Here is a 24556-nt window from a genome sequence, read left to right as displayed (position 1 = left end):
GGCTATAATCTCTCTACAAAGCATAATAAAAAGCTTCAGATCAAACAAGTGATTCACATTTTACTTCAGTGTTGATGCATGTGATTGCCACTAGGAGGCATAGTAACACTACAGTGTAGCAACTTAGGTAATGGGTTTATAATAAGTTTCAAAACCACAACATGTTCTATTTTTTTTAAAAACGTCGAAGCACATCGGCCCGTTACACACAATTACAGCAGGTCTGACCAGTCGCAGAAACTGCAAGTCTCGTCGCACGCAGGAGTACTCAAGCGGTGTATGCAATCGCAGTGGCTAATTTAGGCACGCCCATGTAATGGCGTTCAGACACGCCTGGGTTTCTCCAACCACTATCCCGTCACCACCCCCAAACGCTCACAGCCTGTCACTCACTCTGCAATGGATTCCTATGTGCATGCGTAATTGCAGTGTGATCGGCTTATGTAGTTGCAATTGCGTATGCTGCTGAATCAGGCCCAAAGTATCTAACTGGCTGAGATCCGTAGCAACAGATACAATTCTAGCCAAACAATTCAGTATTGCTCCCGCAAAGCCCTATACTGCTAAAGTTTACATTACTGAGCAGTGCTATTGTGCATGTGTGGATCCCTTGTCACAAACCATATGTCCTTCCTAGAAGAACAAATTTTATCTCCTTTGTTTCAACTTTAATGACTGGGTCTGTTACTTAAAAATTTGAAAAACGTGGAAACTGCTTTTTCCGCATTTTTAAACGGACCCATTAATGTTGATGAAAAGGGTTGAAATTGCAACATTTGAGATGTAAAATTAAAAGACAAAATAATCTAATACATTCACAATGTATACAATAGATGAAAAGCAAAACAAGTAGTAATTTTTTTTTATTATTTTAAATTGGGAAGACAACAAATTAACATTAGGTCCTTTTGACTTTATACAAATATTTACAGCTAACAACGTCTAGATTGGCCACTTCCATTGATTAGCAGGTGGTTCTTCAATTAGCGGCTCCCAAGGCTTCCACTCCACCATTTTCCTTGCCAGATTTAATTCGCTTTCAGCCTGTTAAAATTATAAAATGAAGATTATAACCATTAAAACATTTGTATTATCTATTTACAAAAAGGTTAGGACAAATGGCTTTATTTGCTTAAGCTAATATCTGGGTAATGCACATTACCACATGGATGTTGGAAGCAGTACATGAATATGAGCTCTGACTAACTGCAGCAAGATCTGTGTCAGGGATTTGGACACCTCACCTTTTTGACAGCAACAGCACTTACAGAAATATACTGCCACAAGCCGTGCCAGCATGAAACATGTACAGATGGGTCCACATACATCTAGCCTCCTGGCGCATTAAACAGCCCTTCTAGTAGCGCCATGCTGTGGCGTGAATCAGTAGTGTCGAGCGTCTTTTGGTGCATCTTTTTACTTTCAAATGCATCTTATTCGCACAATGAATAGCACAAGCAGCTTCTGCTGATTAAAATGATATGCAGCATGCCTATGTTCTCTGAGCGAGTGATATCTGTATGCAAAATGCTATGTTACAGTGTCAGCAGTGTAACACTGTACCGTAGTGTTTAGCATGCAGATACACCTGCAGTCGCACACAGAATATAGGCATGCTGCATATCATTTTAATCAGCAGAAGCTTGCTTGTGCTATCTATTCACATCGCTGTGCGAATAAGACGCATTTGAAGGTAAAAAGCCGCACAAAAAGACGCTCTGCGCTACCTAGTCACACTGAGCTCCCGCGTTGTGTGGCGCGACTTGTAGCGTGCGGAGGATAGATGTATGTGGGCACATTTGTAGGATCATCTCAAGCGGAGATAGGAGTTTTATTCATATTTCTGAAGAATCCAAAGTTACATATGCACTGACCTATATTCTACTGAAGGCCATTTGAACAAAACGAGATGCCATAGATATTAAAAACCACTGAATGGATGTCTGCAATAATGGCAACAATGATTGTAACTTCTGCTAAAACCACATCATTTTATTTGTCATTAGTACAGTAGCCTAAAGAGAATCCAAAGGGCTAAATGTCAATAGAGGATTTGTCCTTGCTCCAGAGACACATGAAAATACCTTGAATACCAAAATGTATAAGATATATAGTATACTGGTATACCAGTATACTCCAACCAGCAGAAATAGTTGCCTTATCCATAAGTACTGTACATGTTTATTGATGTTCTTTGGTTTGCATATCTTTGAGAAACACTGTAGGCCTTATGTGTTATACTTTGATATTGACCCCCAAGTTTGTACCTTGGTCTTTATTTTTACGAAACCTTTATTTTTACTTTTTTTTTTTTTTTAAATACTAGAAAAGGTTTTAAAAATATACATGAGCCGGAAAATAGCATTCTGTACTTCAGAAGTACATTGGTTCTTTGTTTCTGATTTGGAGTATAGAAATATAAATGAGTAAAATATGGGAATATACAAAGAAAAAAAATGTATACAATTGAGCCCCCTTATTCATGACTATAGTGAACAATTCATTCCTTAGTTCTTAAAAATATTGAAAAAAAATTGAGTCCGAAATGAAATGCGATTTAACTTTTAAAGATAAAGGCATTTTGGGATCTGAAATTTAATAACGATCTGATTATTTAAACCCATCAATAAAGGCAAGGGTTTTTTTTTTTAATGATTCTATGCGATTATGAAAAAGAAATTGTAAAACAGCAGAAAGATAAACAGCTTATACAAAATTGAGGGGAGATCCTACAGCTAATATAGTTAAAAACTTAATATCATAGTGGAGGATTACAATAAGAAAGGGATAATAATGGAAACACAAATGAGGTTTCTTTTCACTCCCTATCCAAAAGTACTAGCTATTTATATCCTTCCAAAAAGGTATATAAAAGGACCTCCGGCACCCCACATTTTTCTCAGTTTATAGACTTATCTTCAACCATTGGTAAATAACAATGAGTCACATTTCAAAGACACCAAGGATATTATTTAATCATTTAGGTCCATTACAGTGGAAGAGGTAGATCTATTGTTGATCGCAGACGTCAGCTCATTAAACACGATTATGGAACATGAGCACAGTCTCAAAGCTGTTTCACATTTTTATGAGAATCTGGTATTGATCCTTTCTTACAATTTTTAAGAGGATTAAGATTATCCTGTTTAATAACTAGTTTTTATTTAAGGATTATTATTATTACCAGAAGATGGACATGGCCATCGGCACTAGGTACACCCCTAGTTATGCAAACATATTTATGGGCCAGTGGGAACGTAATGGGATAATAATCCTTTTGGGGGTGAATCTAGTGTCCTGGAAACTGTATTTTTTTAATTTGGAAAGGGGACTGATATTTTAGAATAATTTTTTTACATTTTTAAATAATAAAGATAATTCTTACATTTTTTTTTAAGTAGGGGAGTCTGAAATTAAATTTCCTGGATATCACTATCTATATAGAAAATAAGTTGCAAACAAAACACTTATCAAACCAGCAGACGCCAGATAGCACATTAATGCTTAGTTCTCATCATACTAATTGTTTTTTCAGGCTTGTGGTTGTAAAGGTGAATATCCACTACACGAGTGTAGAACGACTGTACAATTACATAATCGTAAATCATACTATTGAGTGGATAATGTGCAGGCACCCTCCCTCATCCCCGAACATGCAGAACCTGACGATCTCGTCAGGTTGGCCTGCATGTTCAGGCGATGACAGATGCCGACAATGACCGGCGGGAGTGACCATCGCTGGTCGTTGCTGGCATAATTACTGCACGATTAAAGAACGATTGAATGATAACGATGTCGTGATCATTAATTTTAATCATGTAGTGGATATGTGCCTCAAGAGTCATGTGGAACATTTTATATAAGCCGTACGTAAATACCCTCTGAAGATACAGTTAGGAGAGCATTTACGTAATATTAAAAAGGGTCTAGTAAACATGCCTTGTCTATGCATTTTAAGAAAGAACATAATTGTTCGATTTCTGGTATTAAGAACAAAAAAGTATGAAGATGATTTATTGTTTTAAGACTATTTTACTCACTGGTCTTAATAATGACTTCAAAGTGTTTTTTATGGTATTTTATTATGCTCCAACTTTTAAGAGATTAATTTTATGTTTTTACGTACTGGATGTATTGAACTGGTTATTTATTTATATGCATCTGACATCATTTATGTTAGTCCCACAGCGATGTTAATTGAATATTATATACAAACTGCCAACAATCTCCATGGTAATCCATCTCTCAGAAGAAAGCACCTGACTTCATATAAAAGTGATGTTAATTGTCATCACATCAGATAAAGTATCACCCCATATGAGGCCTTCGTTTACAAACATTTGAAGTAAGTTCACTGGTGTCAATTCCGGTCGCCGAAACATGGACATCGCATCAGATAAAGATCATGCACACAGTGTTGATAAAAGCAGAGCGGAAGTGCATGGGTGTCACTTCTGGATTGCAGCACATTCTGAAATATTGATGATGCTTCAGGATCCGGTTTTCCTTAAATTGATGGACATTAGCTCCAGCCAAAACGGACTGAGGGGAGGGATACAGGCGACGAGGTCATCATGTGGGAAATGTTTTTGTGAGCTTTGTCATTTTATAAATGGATATGTGAATTGTTTATATTCAATAACATTATTGTTATATGGATTCCAGTTGTTATTGGTTACTTGTTTTATTATATGTGAATTATTCATCACCCAATTTGGAATAATTTTCAGGAACAATTCCTGATTGGTTATACTCCATTTAAATACTGGGTCTTGTTCAGGATCCTCCTCACCTTGAAAAAGACCATTTACATGTTGGTGGAGGAGCTATTTGCTAAACTTGAAGTGCAGAGATACTGACAGTTGGGTGCACCCGGGCTTACCAATTTGTTAACTTGTTCCAAAAAATGTTTTTTTCAGATGTATTTTTTTATTTGAAATAAAAGATTTTATTAAAATAAAGAGCTACATCTCAAGTAAATATGCAGCATAGAAGGGCTAGAAAAAAAAAAGGAAATATGTTCCCCCAGCACAGTGCAAAAGACCAGCAATAAGATTGGAATACTACATGATAATAGAAATCCAGGAGATCTGTGTTTCATATATTTGTAAAGATATGTTTAAGTCATCGGGGACACATCAAGGCATCTTTGTACCAGTGTCCCTAATGCTGAATGGTAATAGCACAGAAGGGCTGTAAGGAACAATACAAGCATATGGGAGGGGTGGAGTGTAATACTTGATGTACAAGGATGCAAGAGACCAAGATGACAAGATGATACATTGTAGTACGGTAGGTGCCCAGGGAGAAGATTTTCTGAATTTAAGTGGGAACATTTATTAGTCTACACCCAATGGGTCACAATAGGCCCTTAGCAATGTACCCATTTGAAAATGTGATTTTCAACAAAACAAGTTTGCTACAAATCTAAGAACATGGCCTCAAATATTAAATCAAGCACATTTGTGATGAGAAATATCAAGCTATTTGTGGCCACCACAAGCTCCAACAGCTATGGGACACATCACAGCCAACAACGGCCTGCTTCTTTGAGACACAATTAACATCTTCAGTACATTCCTTCAACGAATAGGTGCTATTTTACAGTAAAATAGGGGTGTAACTCACTGATGAGTAAGGTATATCTAACAGAGCCCATTTAAGTACTTTCTTCAATGTTAACTATGCATTTACAAAATAATTGAAAAAGGAAAAAAAAAAAAAAAAAGGGTTTTCACCTGTAAAATTACTTCTTCTATTTGACCACACTTAATCCTTTCCTCCAAATTCTCAACAATGGGTTCCTAGTATGAGAAGAAACACAAATATCAAGATGCAAAATAAAAATGTACAACATTTAAATAAAAAAAAAAAATGAAATCTACAACAACTAAAGCATAAATATGTATTCCCAAACAATTCCTGGAGAAAAATACACAAACTGGAAACAGTATTAAACAAATGAATTACGTTGGTAGGTGAATTCTGTTCTCATCCAAGATGAGGAGTGTGGAGATACACATGAATACGGTGGACACCAAGTGATATTGCAGGTTAATTAGTAGATTGATTTAATTACATTTATTTTTAGGTTGTTTAATTGACTGATTCCACAAGTGGACGGAAGACCTCTGGAGAGATGTTGACCCATGCCATCTGGATAGATTCCAACAGCTTCCCGATATTTGAAGGTGCAGGATCTTGGCTGCGAATGGACCTTACCACCACAACCCATAAATACTTAATTGGGTTCATTTTGGGCAAATGTGGTGACCACACCATTCTTCGGAAAAATCTAGAATGCTCCTCAAAACAATTAAGGGCAACTTGGGACTAACGACACTGTGCATTATCCTGTTGGAATATTGCATCGTTGTGGGGGTACAGGTCGTCCATGAAGGACTGCAAATGTCATCCAGCAATGCAACGTAGCAGTTACTGGTCAATGATGTGTTCAGGCGGACCAGAAAACCCAAACCATGTCTTGTGAACACACCCCACACCATTATGGGACACCACCAGCCTGCACAGTGGCGTGGTCCGATGAGTCACTGGAACCGTGACTCATCGGACCACACCACATGTTGCCAGTCCTCCAGGGTCCAATTAGCGACGTCACAAGCCCAGGTGATGCACTGTGTCTGGTGTCGTAGTGTTAACAGGGGCACTCTGGTGGGTCTTCCGCTCCCATATCCCATGGAAGCTAAAGAATGCTGCACTGACCTGCTGGATATGCCTCTGGCCAGACGCCGCTGGTCACGATCATTAAGCATTCGCGCTCGGCCACTGCGCTGCCCACAGTGGGTGGTAATGCCTTCCATGAGCTATTCCTGGTACACGTGACACCGTAGATTGAGGAATATTGAATTTCCACACAACTTTGGAAATGGAATGTCCCATCCGTCAGGCACCCACTACCGCACCCCGTTCGAACTCCGATACTTCATGTCGCCTTGCCATGAGCAGCCTAGCCGGTGTTCTAACTGACTCGCAAGATGTCAGATTACAACGGAAGCAGGTCTGGGCATTTTCAAGACATCACCCACCATTGCCTTTACATACTGCTATCCCATGACTTTTACAACTTCAGTGTATGTAAACATGGCATGTTGTAAATCCACTTCTATAAGCAGTGGATTAGCTGAGAATGTTCTGTACTTTTCATGTGATGAGTTTGGATTTAAATAAAGACAACAAATCTTTTCCTTGACACATTTTTGTAAATTTAATTTCCTCCATGCCAGTCATAATACGTACTTTCTACACTTCTACCTCACTTTAAAATATTTGTTTAAAGCCAGTTCAATTTTAGACAAGGAACTAAAATATTATGTGATATGTTCATTTGAATAAAATAATTACATACTGTAAACAGTTTCGCATATGATAAGTCTGTATTTATCTGTTAAACATTGGTAAAAAGGTTAGCCACTTCATGACTAAGGGTAATTTTGTGACCAAAAATGTTACCATTTTGCTATGCACTGGTTAAATTAAATAATTTTGTTACCTGGTGTATCTGAAAGAATTTTCTAAAAATAAAAAATCTAGAAGATGGAGATTTCTTTTGGATGCACTTTATAGATTAAATTAGATAATTAATGTGCCCCATAAATTATGTGCCAAAATGTTTTCCCCTATTTTGCAGTTTACTGCATATTTTTAAATATTTTTACAGTGCTATATGCAGACAACTATAGTTTACAAAACCTTATAGGACACTGATGGAAAGCGAGCAACTCAAAGGTCCTTCAAGCTTCATTATGATTTATTCTGTTTAATGCCTGCTGTGCTTAGCCTATGGTCCCAGCCCTCACTGCATGAGATGCAGTCATTAGTGCAGCTTTATGTGCTATAATGGATAGAATAAGACTAAACACTATTTCAGCAGACAACTTCCGCCTCATAAAACCTCCTCTGCACAATGTAGCAAGGTCACACAGCACATTTATTATCAGGGCCTGCAACATGGGGTAAATGTAATAGCCTGCAAATTGCAGGCAACTATGAGAGGTTGGCGATTTGGCCACTAGATTTAAAGTGGCAAAGTTTAAAAAGGCAAAACCAGGTTGGTCTTCTTCCCCTGCTGAAAATATCTGCACCTGTGATGCATGACTGACTGAACTTCACTGACAAGATAAGCGCAGGAATTTTTAGGTAGGGTGATATTAATTTCTAACTAACTCACTACTAACCTAATGATTGCTAAGTATATGCCAATAATTGTACTTCCACAATAAGGGTGAGTGTAAGACAAGTGGATAGGAGTGTGGAGTGACATATGGGCAAGTTGGAAATGAGCTTCGGAGTGTAAGTGGAGGACATTTGTTGCAAATGGAAAGTCACTGTGGTATTATTAGGAGCATGTGGGTGCAAGTTATAGAAAGTGTGGGTCAAATTACATGTATAGTCAAATAGCATATGTAAGCATTTTGGGAGTGGCTGATGTGGGAATGAAGAGGTTGTTTTGGGGCTATTTATTATTATGGAGACTAACAGGGGTATTCAATATGGGAGCGATAACATCGTTTTTGCGTTAATATCGCACTTTTTACGTCATTATCGCAGGTTTGACTTTTACACCGTATTCAATTTCAAAGACTTATCGCAGTTTTGAAAAGTCTTTGATAAAAAACGGGGATAACTTTTCACCATTGAATAGGTGTCGAAAAAAAGTGCAGAATTGGGGTTTAGGCTTAAAAAAAATAGCCTGCACCCCTGGGAATGACATTTAAAAAAGAACTGTGTCAAAAAAAAGTTTTAAAAAAAAAATAGGGACACCCCAAAAAATTAATTTAAAAATTAGGGTGAAAAAAAAAAAAACTGGGAAAAAATTGTATAACAATAGGGAAATAGGTTCAGGGCTATTCTGCAAGTATGCGGCAGGTGTTTTCTAGAATAGATTTATAGCGGCAGGTGCACAATTGTAGAATTTTTAAAAACTTACTTTAGGGACATCAAAATATGCTATTACCCATTTTCATTTACCCCAAATTTGATGGGACCACTTAAAAAAATAACCTAAGTGCTCTTCTGCATCACTTCTTCAATGTCGGGAAAAAAACACCTGCTGCGGCTATTTAAATCCCCGACTTTCAATTAAAGGCTAAAACGGGGGTACCCATAGTGATCCCCCATGTTTTTACAACTTTAGGGGGGGGTCTTACAATTTTTTTAAGGAAAAATTCGTAACTTTACACAAATCCAACTTCGGAGTTTCCCGTTTTCGTTAATTTAATATTGAATATGGGTATAAGCGGGAGCGAGCCCGATACTTTAACGCAGGTAAAAACTCTGATATGAAACGTTAACTTCGACAGTGAAGTTAACGTTTCATATTGAATACCCCTCTAAGGGCGAAGTGTGTATATTTTTGACTGTTATATCAGGGTGACCATCATGGTTATAGGGAATATGAATGTATTTATTTATTAATTTTGTTGGAGGGACCACCTGTAGATCAGACTGACCTTTAGTGATGCTGGAAATAGAATTTAGTTTTTATTCCACCTGATTAGTTATAACTGGAGCAAACAGGTTACCGGTAGTTAGAATTAAAGCTAAAACAATCTGTGCAATGTTCACAGATAAATTTGGTGTCGGATATAAAATTCCTACTGACAGATTGCCTCATCTTTCTACAAATAACAAGGAAGAGAAGAGATAACCCTTGACATACTTTATTTCACTATTATAAGCCCAAGCTGCCAAGATCTTGTGTCTGCACATAAACCAGCTAATACAGAATAGAGGGAATATTCTGCAAGCTGTTGTAGGGGAGAACTATTAAGCCCTAAGCCAACTAACCTAAAGACATTTCTGGATGGGCAGGGAGGGTATAATAAGGTCACTGACCAGGAAGCATGTTTAAAATACTGAACAAAGCAAGAGGACAAATTAAGTATGTGGTCGGACCAATAGAAGAGATCTTCCGTTGTAAGAAAAACCCATTAGAATATTGTACCAAATCGGACAATAAATATATTTAGTAACCAAATTTAAATTGGAAAATAAACAATAACTGCCAATCATCATGGCTCATGGTTATTTTTTGAAAACGTTCCATGAAACTACTTACAGCCTTTACAGCACTTAATCGCTCATTCACAATCTGCTCTGTGTATTTCCGGTATGCTGCATCATTTGGAATAGTCTGCAGTGTAGTGAGAATCTTTGTATATAATATCCTCAAACGCTAAAGCAACAAAGAGAGGCAAGTAAAATATTTTACAATTGAAAAATATGAGATATGGTAAGAACTTACCCTTGTTATCTCTATTTCTACGAAGTCCATAGGGTTCCACAGGATACCTTGGGGTATAGGTGTGACGTCAGTCGCAGGGCACCAAAGAGTTAAGCTTTCAGCCTCCCAGGATGCACTAGGTCCCCCTCCTATACCCCGCCCCCGGGCCAAGGCACCTCAGTTAGTTACCAAGCCATAGGCCGGAGGAGGAGAAGGAAGAGAGAGAACAAAGATCTGGACACATACAAGAATCACATTCTCACCAGAGGGAGACGGAAAACCGGTGACCAGAGCAAAGCCCATCTGCAGCACAGGTGCGACAGGGCGGGAGTCCTGTGGAACCCTATGGACTTCGTAGAAATAGAGATAACAAGGGTAAGTTCTTACCATATCTCATATTTTCTACTTCAGGGTCCATAGGGTATCCACAGGATACCTTGGGGATGTCCCAAAGCAGTATCCTTTAAGGGTGGGGACGCTCCTGTGCAGAAAGGAGAATCCGCCGCCCGAAGGAAGCATCCTGAGAGGCGAAGGTGTCAAACCTGTAATACCTCACGAAGGTATGGACAGAAGACCACGTAGCAGCCTTGCAGATCTGAACTGCCGAGGCACCACGTCGAGCTGCCCACGAAGGACCCACAGACCTAGTGGAATGAGCCTTCAGAGAAGGAGGGACCGGTAGGCCTTCATGAAGATAAGCTTCAGAAATAGCCATACGGATCCAGGCTGCCAAAGTTTGCTTTGAAGCAGGCCAACCCTTTTTACAGAAGCCATAGAGGACAACAAAGCGTCCGACTTCCTAAACAAAGAAGTGCGGTCAACATAAGTCCTTAAGGCCCGCACAACATCCAAAGAGGCCTCACCCACGGAAAGACCCGGTGAGTTAAAGGCCGGAACAACTATTTCCTCGTTAACATGAAACTGGGAAACAACTTTGGGAAGAAACTCGGGCCGAGTGCGGAGCACTGCCCTGTTCCCATGAAAAACCAAGAAAGGGGGTCTACAAGAAAGAGCCCCTAACTCAGAAACACGTCTGGCTGAAGCAACGGCCAGAAGGAAAACAGTCTTAGCTGTTAGCCATTTAATATCCACTGAGCCCAGTGGTTCAAACGGCGGTCCTTGGAGAGCCCTCAGGACCACAGCCAAATCCCAAGGCGCCACAGGTGGAACAAAGGGCGGCTGAATACGGAGAACACCTTGCATAAAGGTGCGCACATCCGGGATTGTAGCAATCCTACGGTGAAACCAGACAGATAGGGCCGAAACCTGTACCTTCAAAGAAGCAAGGCGAAGCCCATGATCTAGTCCCGCTTGCAGGAAGGCGAGAATCCGAGACAGACGAAACTCCCGCGGTGCATAACCTCTCGGTCGACACCACTGGAAGAACGTATGCCACACGCGATGGTATATCCTCGCGGAAGACGGTTTCCGAGCTCGTAACATGGTACGCACTACAGAGCTGGAAAACCCCCTGGACCTCAGCATGGCCGTCTCAACAGCCACGCCGCCAAAGACAGCCGAGTCAGGTCCGGGTGAAGACAAGGACCCTGAGACAGAAGGTCCGGTCGTAGCGGCAACCGCAGAGGACTGTCCACGGACAGACCCTGAAGGTCTGAGAACCAGTGCCGTCTGGGCCACGCGGGAGCTATCAACAGGAGCGTCCCTCCTTCCTGTTTGAATTTCCGGATTACCCGTGGAAGGGAGACCGGAGGGAACAGGTATGCGAACCTGAACGTCCACCGGACGGACAGAGCATCCACCAGAGACGCCCCTTCGTCTCTTGTGCGAGACCCGTACACCGGCAACTTGTTGTTGTGCCGGGACGCCATGAGGTCGATTTCTGGAAGACCCCACCTGTCCACCAGTAGTTGAAAAACGTCCGGGTGCAGGGACCATTCCCCTGGATGAACGTCCTGGCGACTTAGAAAGTCCGCCTCCCAATTTAGCACTCCCAGGATGAAGACCGCTGATATGGCCGGAAGATTGCGCTCCGCCCAAACCAGGATCCGAGAGACCTCTACGAGAGCCGCCCGACTGCGAGAGCCGCCCGACTGCGAGTTCCTCCTTGCCTGTTTATGTAGGCCACGTTGGTAGCATTGTCCGACTGGACCTGCACCGGGTGACCCTGGAGAAACCGCTGTGCCTGCAGGAGAGCATTGAAGACCGCACGGAGTTCCAAGATATTTATTGGAAGCTCCGCTTCTGTCGGTGTCCACCTGCCCTGGAACAAGTGTGGACCCGAAACTGCTCCCCAGCCCCGAAGACTGGCGTCCGTTGTCAACAGGACCCAATTTGGAACCCAGAACGGACGTCCCTTGTTGAGGTGGGTCGTCTTTAACCACCACGCAAGGGACAGGCGAACCTCCGGGGTGAGCACAATCGTCTGGAACTTCAGAGACTGAGGCAGCCCGTTCCACTTGGACAGGATCAGGTGCTGCAGAGGTCTGGAGTGAAACTGGGCGTATTCCACCATGTCGAACACCGACACCATGGAGCCCAGTAACCTCATCGCCGAGTGTAAGGACACCCGGCGGCTGTGCAGACAACTGCGCACCCTTGACTGTAAAGCAGAGATCTTGTCCTCCGTCACGAAGATCCTTTGCTGTCCCGAGTCCAATAAGGCTCCAAGATGCAGAATCCTCCGAGACGGGATTAGAGTGGACTTCTGCCAGTTGATTAGCCAGCCGTGCCGTTGCAGCAGTGCAATGGTCAGGTCCAAGTGGTGTAACAGGAGCTCTGGAGATCCTGCCACCAATAACAGGTCGTCCAAGTACGGCAACATGCGGACTCCTTGCAGCCGCAGAGAAGCCGCCATGACCGCCATAGCGTCCTGTATGTCCAATGACACCATGTAGTCCCCAGGTTCCAGCGCCAGAATGATGGACCGTAGGGTCTCCTTCCGAAACTTCGGGACCCGCAAAGACTTGTTGAGTGCTTTGAGGTTGAGAATCGGACGATATGACCCATTGGGTTTCTGTACCAAAAATAGATTTGAATAGAAACCCTGGCCCCTCTGGGAGAATGGAACAGGCACTATAACTCCAGCCTGGAGCATAGTGTGCAATACCTTCCGCAGCTCCGTAGCCTTGTTCCGGTCTGATGGTAGACCCGTGGTGAAGAATCGAGCCGGGGGTCTGTGCCGGAAGGAGAGGGCGTACCCGTGAGAGACCACCTCCAGAACCCAAGTGTCTGTCGTAGTGAACGACCAACACCGGGAGAACTGCAGCAGGCGGCCTCCCACCCTGGGATCCCCCAAGGGGAGACCCGGACCGTCAGGCCGCAGGCTTGTCATCTGGCTTGGGGGCCGGACGTCTGGTACTCCAAGCCTGTTTCCGGGGCTTGACCGATTTCTTAGGGCCAGCCTGTCGAGGAAACGACTGTGGTTTGGGCCTGCCCTGGGCCCTAGATGACCGAAAGGACGATGGTCCAGAACCAGAAGGAGCAGCGGCCGACGGGAGACAAGCAGATTTGGCTGCCGCCAGCGTGGCCACAATCTTATCCAGATCCGGACCGAAGAGAACTTCTCCGGTAAACGGCAACGCTTCCAGACCTTTCTTGGATCTGCGTCCGCCTTCCAGGATCGCAGCCACAAGGTGCGACGAGCAGCTACCGCTGCTGAAGAAATTCTAGACACCAGAGTACTAATGTCTAGAGCCGCCTCGTTGATGTAGGTGGCCGAATCACGGAGATTGCCAATCAACTCCGCCTGTTCGGCCGGACAGTCGGATTCAAAAGAAGCCTCTAATGAATCCGCCCAGCGCTCCATCGCTCTGGCAACCCAGCAAATGGCCATAGCCGGCCGTGCTGCCCCCCCTGCAAGGGAATAAGCGGACTTCAGGCAGATTTCTACCTTGCGGTCCGTAGCATCCTTAAGGGAGGACATGGATGGCATCGGCAATGTGGCACTACGGACAAGACGGGTCACGTGAGAATCCACCTGTGGAGGGGATTCACACTTAGCAAAATAATTATCCGCGAACGGATAAGCCACCGCCAGGCGTCTCTGCGGCTGGTATCTTTTGCCAGGTTGTTTCCACGCCTCCTCTAAATGGTCCACCAACTGACCCGAAAGAGGAAAGACTGTGGCATCGCCCTTCACATCTTTGAAAAAGGCATACTTAGATTTAGCCGCTGGGGGAACTTCGTCCTCAATCACCAAGGCTGTGCGGACCGCCCGAATAAGTCCAGGAATATATACTTTGGACTTAGCATCAGCGTCCTTAGTATGGAAAGGTTCCTGATCGTAAGGATCCAGAATCTCCCCATCATCAGACGTCCCTTTGTCATCCTCATAAGGAGCGGACAGAGACGCCACCGGCCTTTTATGAGGCCGCATCACAGACTCCCCTTGCAACACATCCGACAAGTGCTGTACAGAACTCGTCAGGGAGTTAACCCACGCTGGCTCCTGAGAACCCGGGAGCGGGGAAATAGGGAGACTGTGGGGTACCACCAATTGTCGTGGGAACCCCTGCATGGGTGACGACACCACAGACTGCTGGGACAAACCCATCGGAGTAAACGCGGGCTGCGGAGCTAACTGGCCCACTAAAGCTGTTAACGCCTGAGCGAAACAAGCCCAGGGCGGCTCCTGTACCGGTGCTGTAACCGTAATAGGCCGCGCCATGGACAAACACTGCCGGCAAAGGCCCTCCGCGCTACCCTCCCCCTCCGCTAACGGTACTTTGCACGTGGTACACTGTAGCCGGAGGGGAAAATCACTTTCAGACATTATGGCACCACGTATGTGACCTCTCTCACCAATTAAGTATTAAATAGGCGAGAGACCACCCTGCAGCACCGCACCGCAAGGGCTTTAGCAGAAAGAACAGGGACAGTAATAAAGCTGACAGTTTAGAGAAGAAAAGTTACAGGCAGCGCTAGCACAGTCACATACAATGCAGAGAAATAACAATTCCTGCACTAACAGCGCTGATCACTCAACTACACAGACACAGGGCCTGGTAGGACACAGCGCTGCATACACAGACCTGAGCCACAGCGGAGGAGAGGTATGCGGGGGGACACAGACCACGATGCTTCCTTCCAGACTTCCAGCAGCGTTCACCATGCGTTGCAGAGAAGATGGCCGCCGAGGAGCAGAGAGAAGCTGGCCTGGGGGAGGAGCGCTGACACAGGACCAGTCAGCACAGTGCAGAGAGGGCTGTGTGCAGCGGGGGAGGCGCCGGCTGTGAGACAGGGAAGGCGCGCTCCCCTGGCATGCATTTAACCCCTGGGACGCCGCAGCGCTACCGCTCTGCTGCAGTCCGCTGTCCCAGGGGGTAGTGGAAGCGCAGGTTGGTCGCCTGGCTCCACGCTGCAGCCAGTCCCCAGGGAGCCCCCTGCCTGGGGACTTAGGACCATGTGATCAGCGGGGACCCACCGCGGGACCCCGCTGCTTACCTCTGTCCCCCTTGAATCCGGCCATGGTCCGGAGCATCTGGGGTCACCGCTAGCTGTGACCCCAGACGCCCACCAGCATCCCCGGATCAGTACCGGCGTTCTGGTACCGGCGGGGTGTAGGGAAGACAGCATGGACGTCAGGACTGACTGTCCATGCTGTTCATCCAGATGTGCAGCCACAGCTGCATGAAGAAAAAGCTTCAGGGGCTCTTCTAGCCCCCACTCCAACAGGTGCACCCGACTCCGGCCGGGCACCAAACTAAACTGAGGTGCCTTGGCCCGGGGGCGGGGTATAGGAGGGGGACCTAGTGCATCCTGGGAGGCTGACAGCTTAACTCTTTGGTGCCCTGCGACTGACGTCACACCTATACCCCAAGGTATCCTGTGGATACCCTATGGACCCTGAAGTAGAAAGTTTTTCTAGAATATGCAACAAATATAACAAAAAAATACTAATGTAATATGCACTGTGAAGTTGTATCTAAAAATGAATATTTTGAACATACCTCATGTGGATTTTGAGCTACAGCCAATCCAACCAATCCAGTGGTCTGAAAGAGAGGAAAACAAAAACTCTATTTAAGTTGCACAAATGACTATCAAACCATCACACTAACATATTGTGTAGCTGGGATTTGAAGCATAAGGCTATTGTCAAAATGAACACGTTTACAGGCAACATTGAGGTTTATCCAAAACCTTACTATTTAAGCAACCAAATCTTCATTTAATGCAATTTTATACAGGTAGGAAACAGTTATTGATTCCAAGAGCTAAACAAATTATAGATAGAGCAGAAAGTGCCTAAATTATATACACACACATATACAAACACTGCATATATACAGCTGAAGCAAACGGCACTTATTGCTGTTGTATGTATACTATACCCGATGCCCTCACAGTAAATACAAACATTATATGACAGGTTTTCAAAATATATTTTAAACAAAATATTAACCTAAATATATTGTTTATTGTCTTTCTGGAGACTAAATTGTTCAGTTCAGGTTGAGTCTCCCATATCCAAATATTCCGAAATATGGAATTTTTTGACCATGACAGATAGTAAAACCTTTGTTTTTTTGATGGCACAATGTACACAAACTTTGTTTAAAGCACAAAATTATTAAAAATATTGTATAAAATAACCTTCAGGCTGTGTGTATAAGGCGTATATGAAACATAAATGCATTTGTGTCCCATTCCCAAGATCTCATTATGGTATACAAATATTCCAAATGACAGAATATTCCAATATCCAAAATACCCCCGGTCCCAAGCATTTTGGATATGGGAGACTCAACCTGTATATTCCCTTGCTTAAAAGAACATCTCTGTTAACTTAAAATCATGGACTTTTTGTTTTATGGGTAAAAAAAAAAAAAAAGAGGTATTTTACATATCTGATATATACTTCACTAGGGCCATTGGAATCTGTAGACTAAAGGCGCATACACACTGGATGATGTGTTCAGTGAGCGACATTTGCAGCAGTGGGGGTGCTGGCATCAGTAAGTGGAAGGAGAATTAGGGTTAGGCACCAAGTGAAGGGTTAGGGTGAAGATTAGAGCTAGAAAAAATAAAAATAAAAAAAATGTGTCTACCATTTTTTGTTTCGACCATGTCGACATTTTATCCGTCTAACATCTGGTGCCTACCTAGACAAACTCTTATACCACATATGATCAGTAATGCAACAGAACATTCATAAAAAAGTAGAAGACAGCTGCTAACTTTAGGTTTTCCATTACGGCTACCTACAGAGAAACCATCCCTGTAAACTAAAAGTAGCAAATCACACCAAGATAGTTACAATTAAATTATTGCCTTTTAAACTAGCTGGGTACACACTTTCAGCTGACCCGCGGACCTACTGTATCTAACGATTGGTAAGTGTATTACACACTTACCAATCGTTCTTCCGATATGTCTGCACTGACATCACAACTGGGCGGACACTTGAAATTGCCCACCCAGTTGAGATGTCAATCACTGCCGGGTCCCTGCAGCAAGTGTATGGGCAGTTGGCGGACCTCCTGTACACAAAAGGTGGGTACACACCTGACAGATATATCTGCAGATGATGGTCGTTCATACACACTGAATGGCCATTATCTGCTTGTGTCCTCGGGTTTCTGCGGCCGGGTCGGGGACGTTCACCAACATATCACGGGTACACACTAGCCGACGTACAGCAGATATATTGACTGATCAATTGATCGGCCAATGTATCTGTCATTGTGTACCCAGCAAAACCCAGATGGGCCAATATATCTGCAGATAAACTGGCCATTGGCTGTGCTGCACAGCTGACCTGGTAAGTCTGAACTACGTTTTCAGACATATCGGGGGTACACACCCGCAGACGTACTCATTGTGTATCGACAGGCCGACTGAACAGCCAAAATATCACCTAGTGTGTACCAGGTATAAAATAAAACATTTGTTTACTTTCTCCACCCACTAAATGTGTTAAAAGTTATTTCTCTCCCTCCTGTTAGATATTTCATAAAATGTCAGGGGGTAGAGATCCCATTTGTCCAACCATGTACCGCAAATCTCATCACATTTCTACCAGACATGGCTAAAATACAGGGAATATTTAATCACTGGCATCAGTTCTGACTCCCAGTGGAGTTTCATAAAAACACACATGCTAGGGTTAACATTGTCAGAAGCCAGAAAACCTACCAGTAGGTTTTCTGGGGTATAAAGGAAACTGAAGCATCTAAATAAAACCCACAAAACATAATGAGAGCATAGAAAAAATAAAGTGCTTAAATAAGTGCGCTGTTAAAAATAGAATATGCCGCTAGACAAATGCACAACAGGGGTGTACATCCACAACCCCTAATAATACAAAAAAAATGTGCAAACATGCTGCGCTTCCTATTTACACATGCAAATTGGCCAGATGAATAATTCAATCCACTGTAAAAAAAGAAACACCAAACAAGAAGTTCATGTATGTTCACATTACATGAGGTCCTGGGTTTTTTCTTCTTTAAACCAGGATATCCTATTTCGGTATTCATTCAAATAATAATCTGTGTTAGCCTGAAACAACAGGTGTGTCTCCCATATATGCATCAGCAAATAGATCGGGGGGGGGGGGGGGCACAAGAACAGAAACAGAAGATAGTGCACAACCTTTCAGTAATAGACCGAATTTAATAATGTAGTACACTTACAAGAAAAAAAACTTAATAGCAGCATGTAATGGATCTCTGTGGCAAAGCAGCACCGCATCAAATACCCAGATGATGATAAGGGTCAGAAGTATGGGAAGCAGGTCCGGACTGTCTCCCAAATGATAACAAGCAGCAATGTCCACGGATGACAAGTACAGCAAGCAGCCAGGCTTAACGCGTTTCAGACCGATCCTGTGGGGATTTAGGAGAGTCTCTCTGTATTTTTAAAGTGACAATCATTTTGAAGGCTAAACCAGATACTCATAAATCCCCACAGCATCGGAAGATCGCAACCTATTACATTTAGCCTACTGTCTGCAAATAGGCATATTGTAAACTCTGCATCAGACTAACTGAATATATAGGTGTGTATGCAAGTATGTAAATGCATGCATATATGTATGTCACTTCAGCCTAATATGCACGTCACACATATAATTCACCCAGCCCCATCCTGTCATACATACCCCATTCCCGAGCTGCTTCTATCCTGAATTTACTTGTCAGACCTCAGCTGCACCGTCCCGTTATACTAAATCCCATGCCTCTTCTCCAGGTGGTTGTCTGTAGAGATGGCTAGTGAGTGAATGTCTTAACACAATGACTCAACTCATTTAGATGTTTGAATGATTTGAGTCACTCACCGTCAGGTGTGGTGAGACAGCCGCCTCTCTAGTCTCTCGATCAGTCAGTCAGTCAGTCTCCCCCAGGAACGTGCACTCACTGTGCACAGTCACACTGTGATTGTGCAGCAGTGCTCCGGATTACACCCCTCTGGGAGGGATCAGTGAAAGATGCTGCTGCAGACTGAGACTCGAGAGCCGAGCCACTCCCAGAGGTCAGAGTCAGTCCCTCCCAAAGTCCTGGTACTGCCAGGCCCAGCAGTCTCTACACTGCAGTGTGCAGTCTGAAGAATCCAAAGAGCCGTGTGCTGAGCTACTCCACTGAGTAGAGTCATGAGGCTTGCTCAGTTCAGTGTATAGCTTTGCCCATGACTAGTGGTCTGTCCTGTCATTGCAGTTGCGATACATGAATGTCACACCTAGCACGCATGTCACACGCAGTGGGAGCCAGGGTGTGCGGTGTGCAAGTTATATGACATGCACACATGACATCATTTTTATCAGGCAATTTGATCAAAATGTGCACTAAGAACCTCACGCATCACTTTATAAAACCTATATTGTTGCACAGTTCAACAGTTAATATATTAATGCCTAAGAGGTCTATTGACTAAGCAGTGTTAGGAGATAAAGTGAACGGTGATAAGGTACCAGCCAATCAGCTCCTAACTGTAATTTTTTAAACACAGCCTGTGATATGGCAGTTAGGAGCTGATTGACTGGTACCTTTTCTCCGTTCACTTTGTCTCCTAACACAGTTTAGTAGTGTCAAAAGTGTGCACCTGCAATCTTGGATTATATATGTGTGTGTACGATAAGGATGCGGTCTCCGCTCTGAGCAGCTGCAGCAGGAGGACCACACAGCGCCGTTACCGGGACAGGGGGCACGCGCACCTTTCAATAAAAAAACAGTTTAAAAGAAAAATAAATCTTCCGATTAATAATGATAGAAGCGCGGTGCATGCGGGGACTTATCACTACTGTATGTGCACACCGCCTCTCCCTGCAGACACACAGCGGCAGCCAGATCCCGTCCTGTGACCTCCGCCGTCTCACCTTTTTCAGCAAGCCGGCCATAGTTGTCTCGCAATGCACTTTGGGTAGCAAGATCCACAGTTCAGGCTGCCGCAGCCTCTAGCAATCAATCGCCGAGTCACTTGGGCTAACCTAGTGTGATTATACGCGCGTGCTGTCACTGCTTGCAACGTCACGCAGCGACGCAAATGTTACCTTTCACTGCTCAAATTAGCTTAACCGTTTCTGCATATACCTTCTGCAATTCCTCCACCTCCCCCTCTCCATACTGTTATATCACGGAGGGAGGGGAGAGATAATAATGTTGAGAGAGATAACGTACAAAACAATCAGCTCCTAACTCATTTTACAAACACAGCCTGTAAGGTGACAGGAGCTGATTGGTTGGTCCTTTATCTCTCTCCAAGGTTTGATACATCTCCGCTATCTGCCTCTCTGTAGTATGTTACCTGGCACTCACTTTTTATTAGAGGTAGCCATCGGTGTGCTCCCCATTGATGGTTGCCATTAATGGGGAAAAAAATGGGGAAGGAACCGTTGATGGTCTGAATCTATGTGTGATGTACAGACTGGTGCACCACTAGCACCGGGTTCAGGTGTGTTTAGAAATGCTTAGGTGGCCGAGTTCTTCGTAGCTTATATAGGACACACCGTGACAGAGAGGCAAGTTTGCTAATGTTCCCTTTTGTTTTTGCAGACACAGTGACCAGACCGAATGGAAGGTACAACACAATTTTATTGTAACCGGTCCAATCAAAGATTAACACTTGACACAGGAAATGTTTACCATTCACAGATTAAAATAAATAAATTACACTTTTTAATATCAAGATCTTTGCTTATTACCCCCCTGTCTTCTACCGGTGACCCCAGCTGGCAAGCGAGTGTAAACAACAAGAACCACAGTATCTGCAGACTTTAACTCCAAGCAAAAGAAAGAACAGTACTTGAAACCTGCAGGTCGAGTTCGGGTCAGTAATGCACCTGCAGGCTATAGCTTTGATATACAGCCCGTGCTAATGCTTCAACTTTTGCTAAAGAAACGTGGGAAAACACATGCAGGACAAGCTTGAACTTGTAGATCTCCAGCTGAAAACGGCTAACAGTTTATGCAGATAGCAGTAATTCACCGGCAACTTTGCAATAATTTAACACATTCTTTGAGCCTTGAGAAAATAAGGACTACACTGAGGCTATGCTGGTAGCAGTAGTTCACCGGCAACTTGCAATAATGTAACAGTCCTTGAGCCTTGAGAAAATAGGGATCACACTGAGGCTATGCTGGTAGCAGTAGTTCACCGGCAACTTGCAATAATTTAACACACTCCTTGAGCCTTGAGAAAATAGGGATACACTGAGGCTATGCTAGTAGCAGTAGTTCACCGGCAACTTGCAATAAGGTAACACAGTCCTTGAGCCTCAAGGAAATAGGGATCACACTGAGGCTATGCTTGTAGCAGTAGTTCACCGGCAGCAATAATGTAACACAGTCTCTGAGCCTTGAGAAAAATAAGGACAACACTGAGGCTATGCTGATAGCATTAGTTCACCGGCAGCAATAATGTAACACAGTCTCTGAGCCTTGAGAAAAATAAGGACAACACTGAGGCTATGCTGATAGCAGTAGTTCACCGGCAGCAATAATGTAACAGTTTTTGGGCCTTGAGAAAAATAAGGACAACACTGAGGCTATGCTGATAGCAGTAGTTCACCGGCAGCAATAATGTAACAGTTTTTGGGCCTTGAGAAAAATGAGGACAACACTGAAGCTATGCTGATAGCAGTAGTTCACCGGCAGCAATAATGTAACACAGTTTCCCTAAATGCCTATGCCGCAAATTACCACCAGAATTGCCAGCCGGGGTTACACAGGGCTAAATAAAACAAGTAATGTACTTTACACCACAGAAATTGACAAGGTAACAGATTCACAGTAAACATACACGTTTTGCTAATGAGATGACACCAAAAATAATATATATTACATCAGCATGAATGCACCTTGAAATGGATACCGGGCCAAACAGTGTATAAGAGACAATTTGCATTAACACCAGTACCAGTAAATATTCAAACATTTCATGCAAGCAAAATATTAGTCAGCATTGACAATAATAACACAGCGAGCAGTGAACAGCTTTACAGAGTGCTATAACAGATCAAGGGCCACGGAGGGCCACTATCAACCACTTCAGCTAACACACGAGTCAAACACTAAACAGAGCCAAATACATATCACATGGCATTACATTTAGTTTAAAGCTAGACATAAAATCCTTTATACATCACCCACAGTGGCATCGGACATGAGCCAACACCCATAGATCACGTCCCCTCCTGGACATGAGCCAGAGGTTCACAGGAAAGAAAATGACCACCAATACAATTCTTGGGGAAAAGAGGGGGTGACCTATCTTTTACTTTCCCCCTATTTCAACATTACACACTTTACCTAATTTAAGACACTATGACCCCTTTCTACACCCAGTTGTGTGCGAAACTAACCCCCGGTCCCAGCTTTTACACAAAACCTAGTCTCCCAGCCTAATCATGGTTAGCCACAAGGTAAAGGATAATGCAATAGACTCAGCTGTGGAGGGGCAGGATATAGGGAGGTTCTGGTATGAACTCACCCCTGGCAGTGGCTGTTCAGCCTCCCACGATGTTCAGGGAAACTCCGGGATGCTAGGCACCGCACCGGAGCTTCCAGCTGCCTACCTCCGGCAGGTATTTTACAAGGGGCAACAGGTGCAAAATCCCTTTCCACAGGGGCTCTGTCCAGCAAACAAACACAGCAGCAGGAGGGGTCCTGAAGCACTCTTCCTCTGGGGCTGTCTTTTCTTCTGCCCGTGCGGGTGCCAGCAGGGTTTTCGTCACTGGCGGGACCTTTTCCTCAGCGGGGGCTTCATTTGCGATGATGGAGCGATGAGACATCCTTCACAGGCAGCTCCTCTTCTCTCCCAGCATGTGCAGACTTCCACATGTGGCGCCTCCTGATAACAGGCACTTAGGAAGGCAGTCCTTTATTCAGAGGGGGCTTCTTCCAAAGCAGGGTGCTCTATGCAAATCCCCAGGCAAGCTTCCTCCTGGGACTCACATCCAGCATCAGAGCACCTCTCCTGGCAGATTGAACAGGTAGCCTTCCGGACTAATGTGAAGTCTGGTAATTGTAATCCAGGGCAAACATAAAAGTTATAACATCCTTATGTTTACAGCTCCAAGGGCACTCCACTGAAACTCCTTACAGACAGCACCAGGTGCAGTATATGTAATCCAGGGTAAACAAGAGGGGTTTCTGCACCCCTATTTGTACAGATCCAGGGGCACTCCACAGCAACTCATTACAGACAGCATACCAGGTGCAGTATTTGTAATCCAGGGTAACATAGGGGAATACTCTCCCTTATTTTTACAGATCCAAGGGCACTCCACAGAAACACCTCACAGACAATCCTTTTTTCAGAAATTCCTCCCAGACTCAGCTCTGACAGCCCTGGGGATGGTATTTTATAAGCTTTCCCATATTCTCCCTGTCAGTCTGGCATCTATGAGTGGACAGGGGGAACCCAGCAACAGGCCGCCTACAGGGATCTCTGCCTAGACACTAGAGCTGCCTATCAATGGGGCAGGATTTTCCCTCCAAAAATGGGTTGCTGACCAAGGGGCACTTTCTACCTCTCTGTTTGCACATGCTCAGTAAGGTCCGACGGCGAAAGGTCAGCAAAAGTTCACTGTATTATCCTATGGGACCAATGGTGCTATTTGATCTTATAAAAAAGGTATCTATATCTCCTAACTAATTAAAGGGGTAACCCCATAACTATGGGGGTATCACACATGCAATGGGTTACAATTGATGGTTCCTGCCATGGAAGGTCCGTGCATGTGAAGAAGAGACTTCACGCCTGAAACAGGCATCGGCTGCTGAGCTCAGACAGTGACAGACTGCCTGTATATGAAGAAGATAGAGTGGGTGGGGCTGTAGACTGACAGCTGAGCCTGTCAGGTCAGCAGTGCACTGCAGCTAGAGGAAGGGCAGGGCTTCAGGCTCACTCTGC

At 44.0% G+C, this 24556-nt stretch overlaps 2 protein-coding genes across 4 annotated transcripts in view; one reads left to right on the top strand and one right to left on the bottom strand.

Moving 5' to 3' along the window:
• Window positions 1-847: 847 nt before the first annotated feature.
• Window positions 848-20647, bottom strand: NDUFA5 (NADH:ubiquinone oxidoreductase subunit A5). The gene is made up of 5 exons (XM_088456059.1): window positions 20520-20647; window positions 16153-16197; window positions 10079-10195; window positions 5739-5804; window positions 848-1044 (listed from the first exon to the last, which is right to left on the bottom strand). Exons 1-5 carry the CDS (start codon window positions 20538-20540, stop codon window positions 943-945), a joined length of 351 nt encoding a protein of 116 aa, XP_088312185.1. The 5' UTR covers window positions 20541-20647; the 3' UTR covers window positions 848-942.
• A 2919-nt stretch (window positions 20648-23566) lies between these two features.
• Window positions 23567-24556, top strand: part of ASB15 (ankyrin repeat and SOCS box containing 15) — a 64479-nt gene continuing 63489 nt past the window's right edge. For 2 of the 3 annotated variants that reach the window (XM_088456022.1, XM_088456048.1), the window contains exons 1-2: window positions 23602-23633; window positions 23714-23857. The gene's annotated coding sequence lies outside the window, so the exon portion shown is untranslated. Of the gene's footprint in view, window positions 23634-23713; window positions 23858-24556 lie in introns of all 3 variants that reach the window. The other variant, XM_088456030.1, reaches the window with a different exon arrangement.

This window comes from Taudactylus pleione, unplaced genomic scaffold (genome assembly GCF_031769625.1).
Source record: "Taudactylus pleione unplaced genomic scaffold, aTauple2 ptg000041l, whole genome shotgun sequence".
Lineage (NCBI taxonomy): Eukaryota > Metazoa > Chordata > Amphibia > Anura > Myobatrachidae > Taudactylus > Taudactylus pleione.
Note: the sequence above shows the minus strand (reverse complement) of the source record. Positions and strands in the feature narration are given on the sequence as shown.

What these genes read in the sequence shown, in the direction of transcription:
- NDUFA5 (XM_088456059.1), bottom strand. Translation starts at nt 20,540, where the DNA reads ATGGCCGGCTTGCTGAAAAAG. An exon ending in TGGCCGGCTTGCTGAAAAAG is followed by an intron (nt 16,198 to 20,519) that starts GTGAGACGGCGG and finishes CCTCTCTTTCAG; the next exon opens with ACCACTGGATTGGTTGGATT. An exon ending in TAGCTCAAAATCCACATGAG is followed by an intron (nt 10,196 to 16,152) that starts GTATGTTCAAAA and finishes TTGTTGCTTTAG; the next exon opens with CGTTTGAGGATATTATATAC.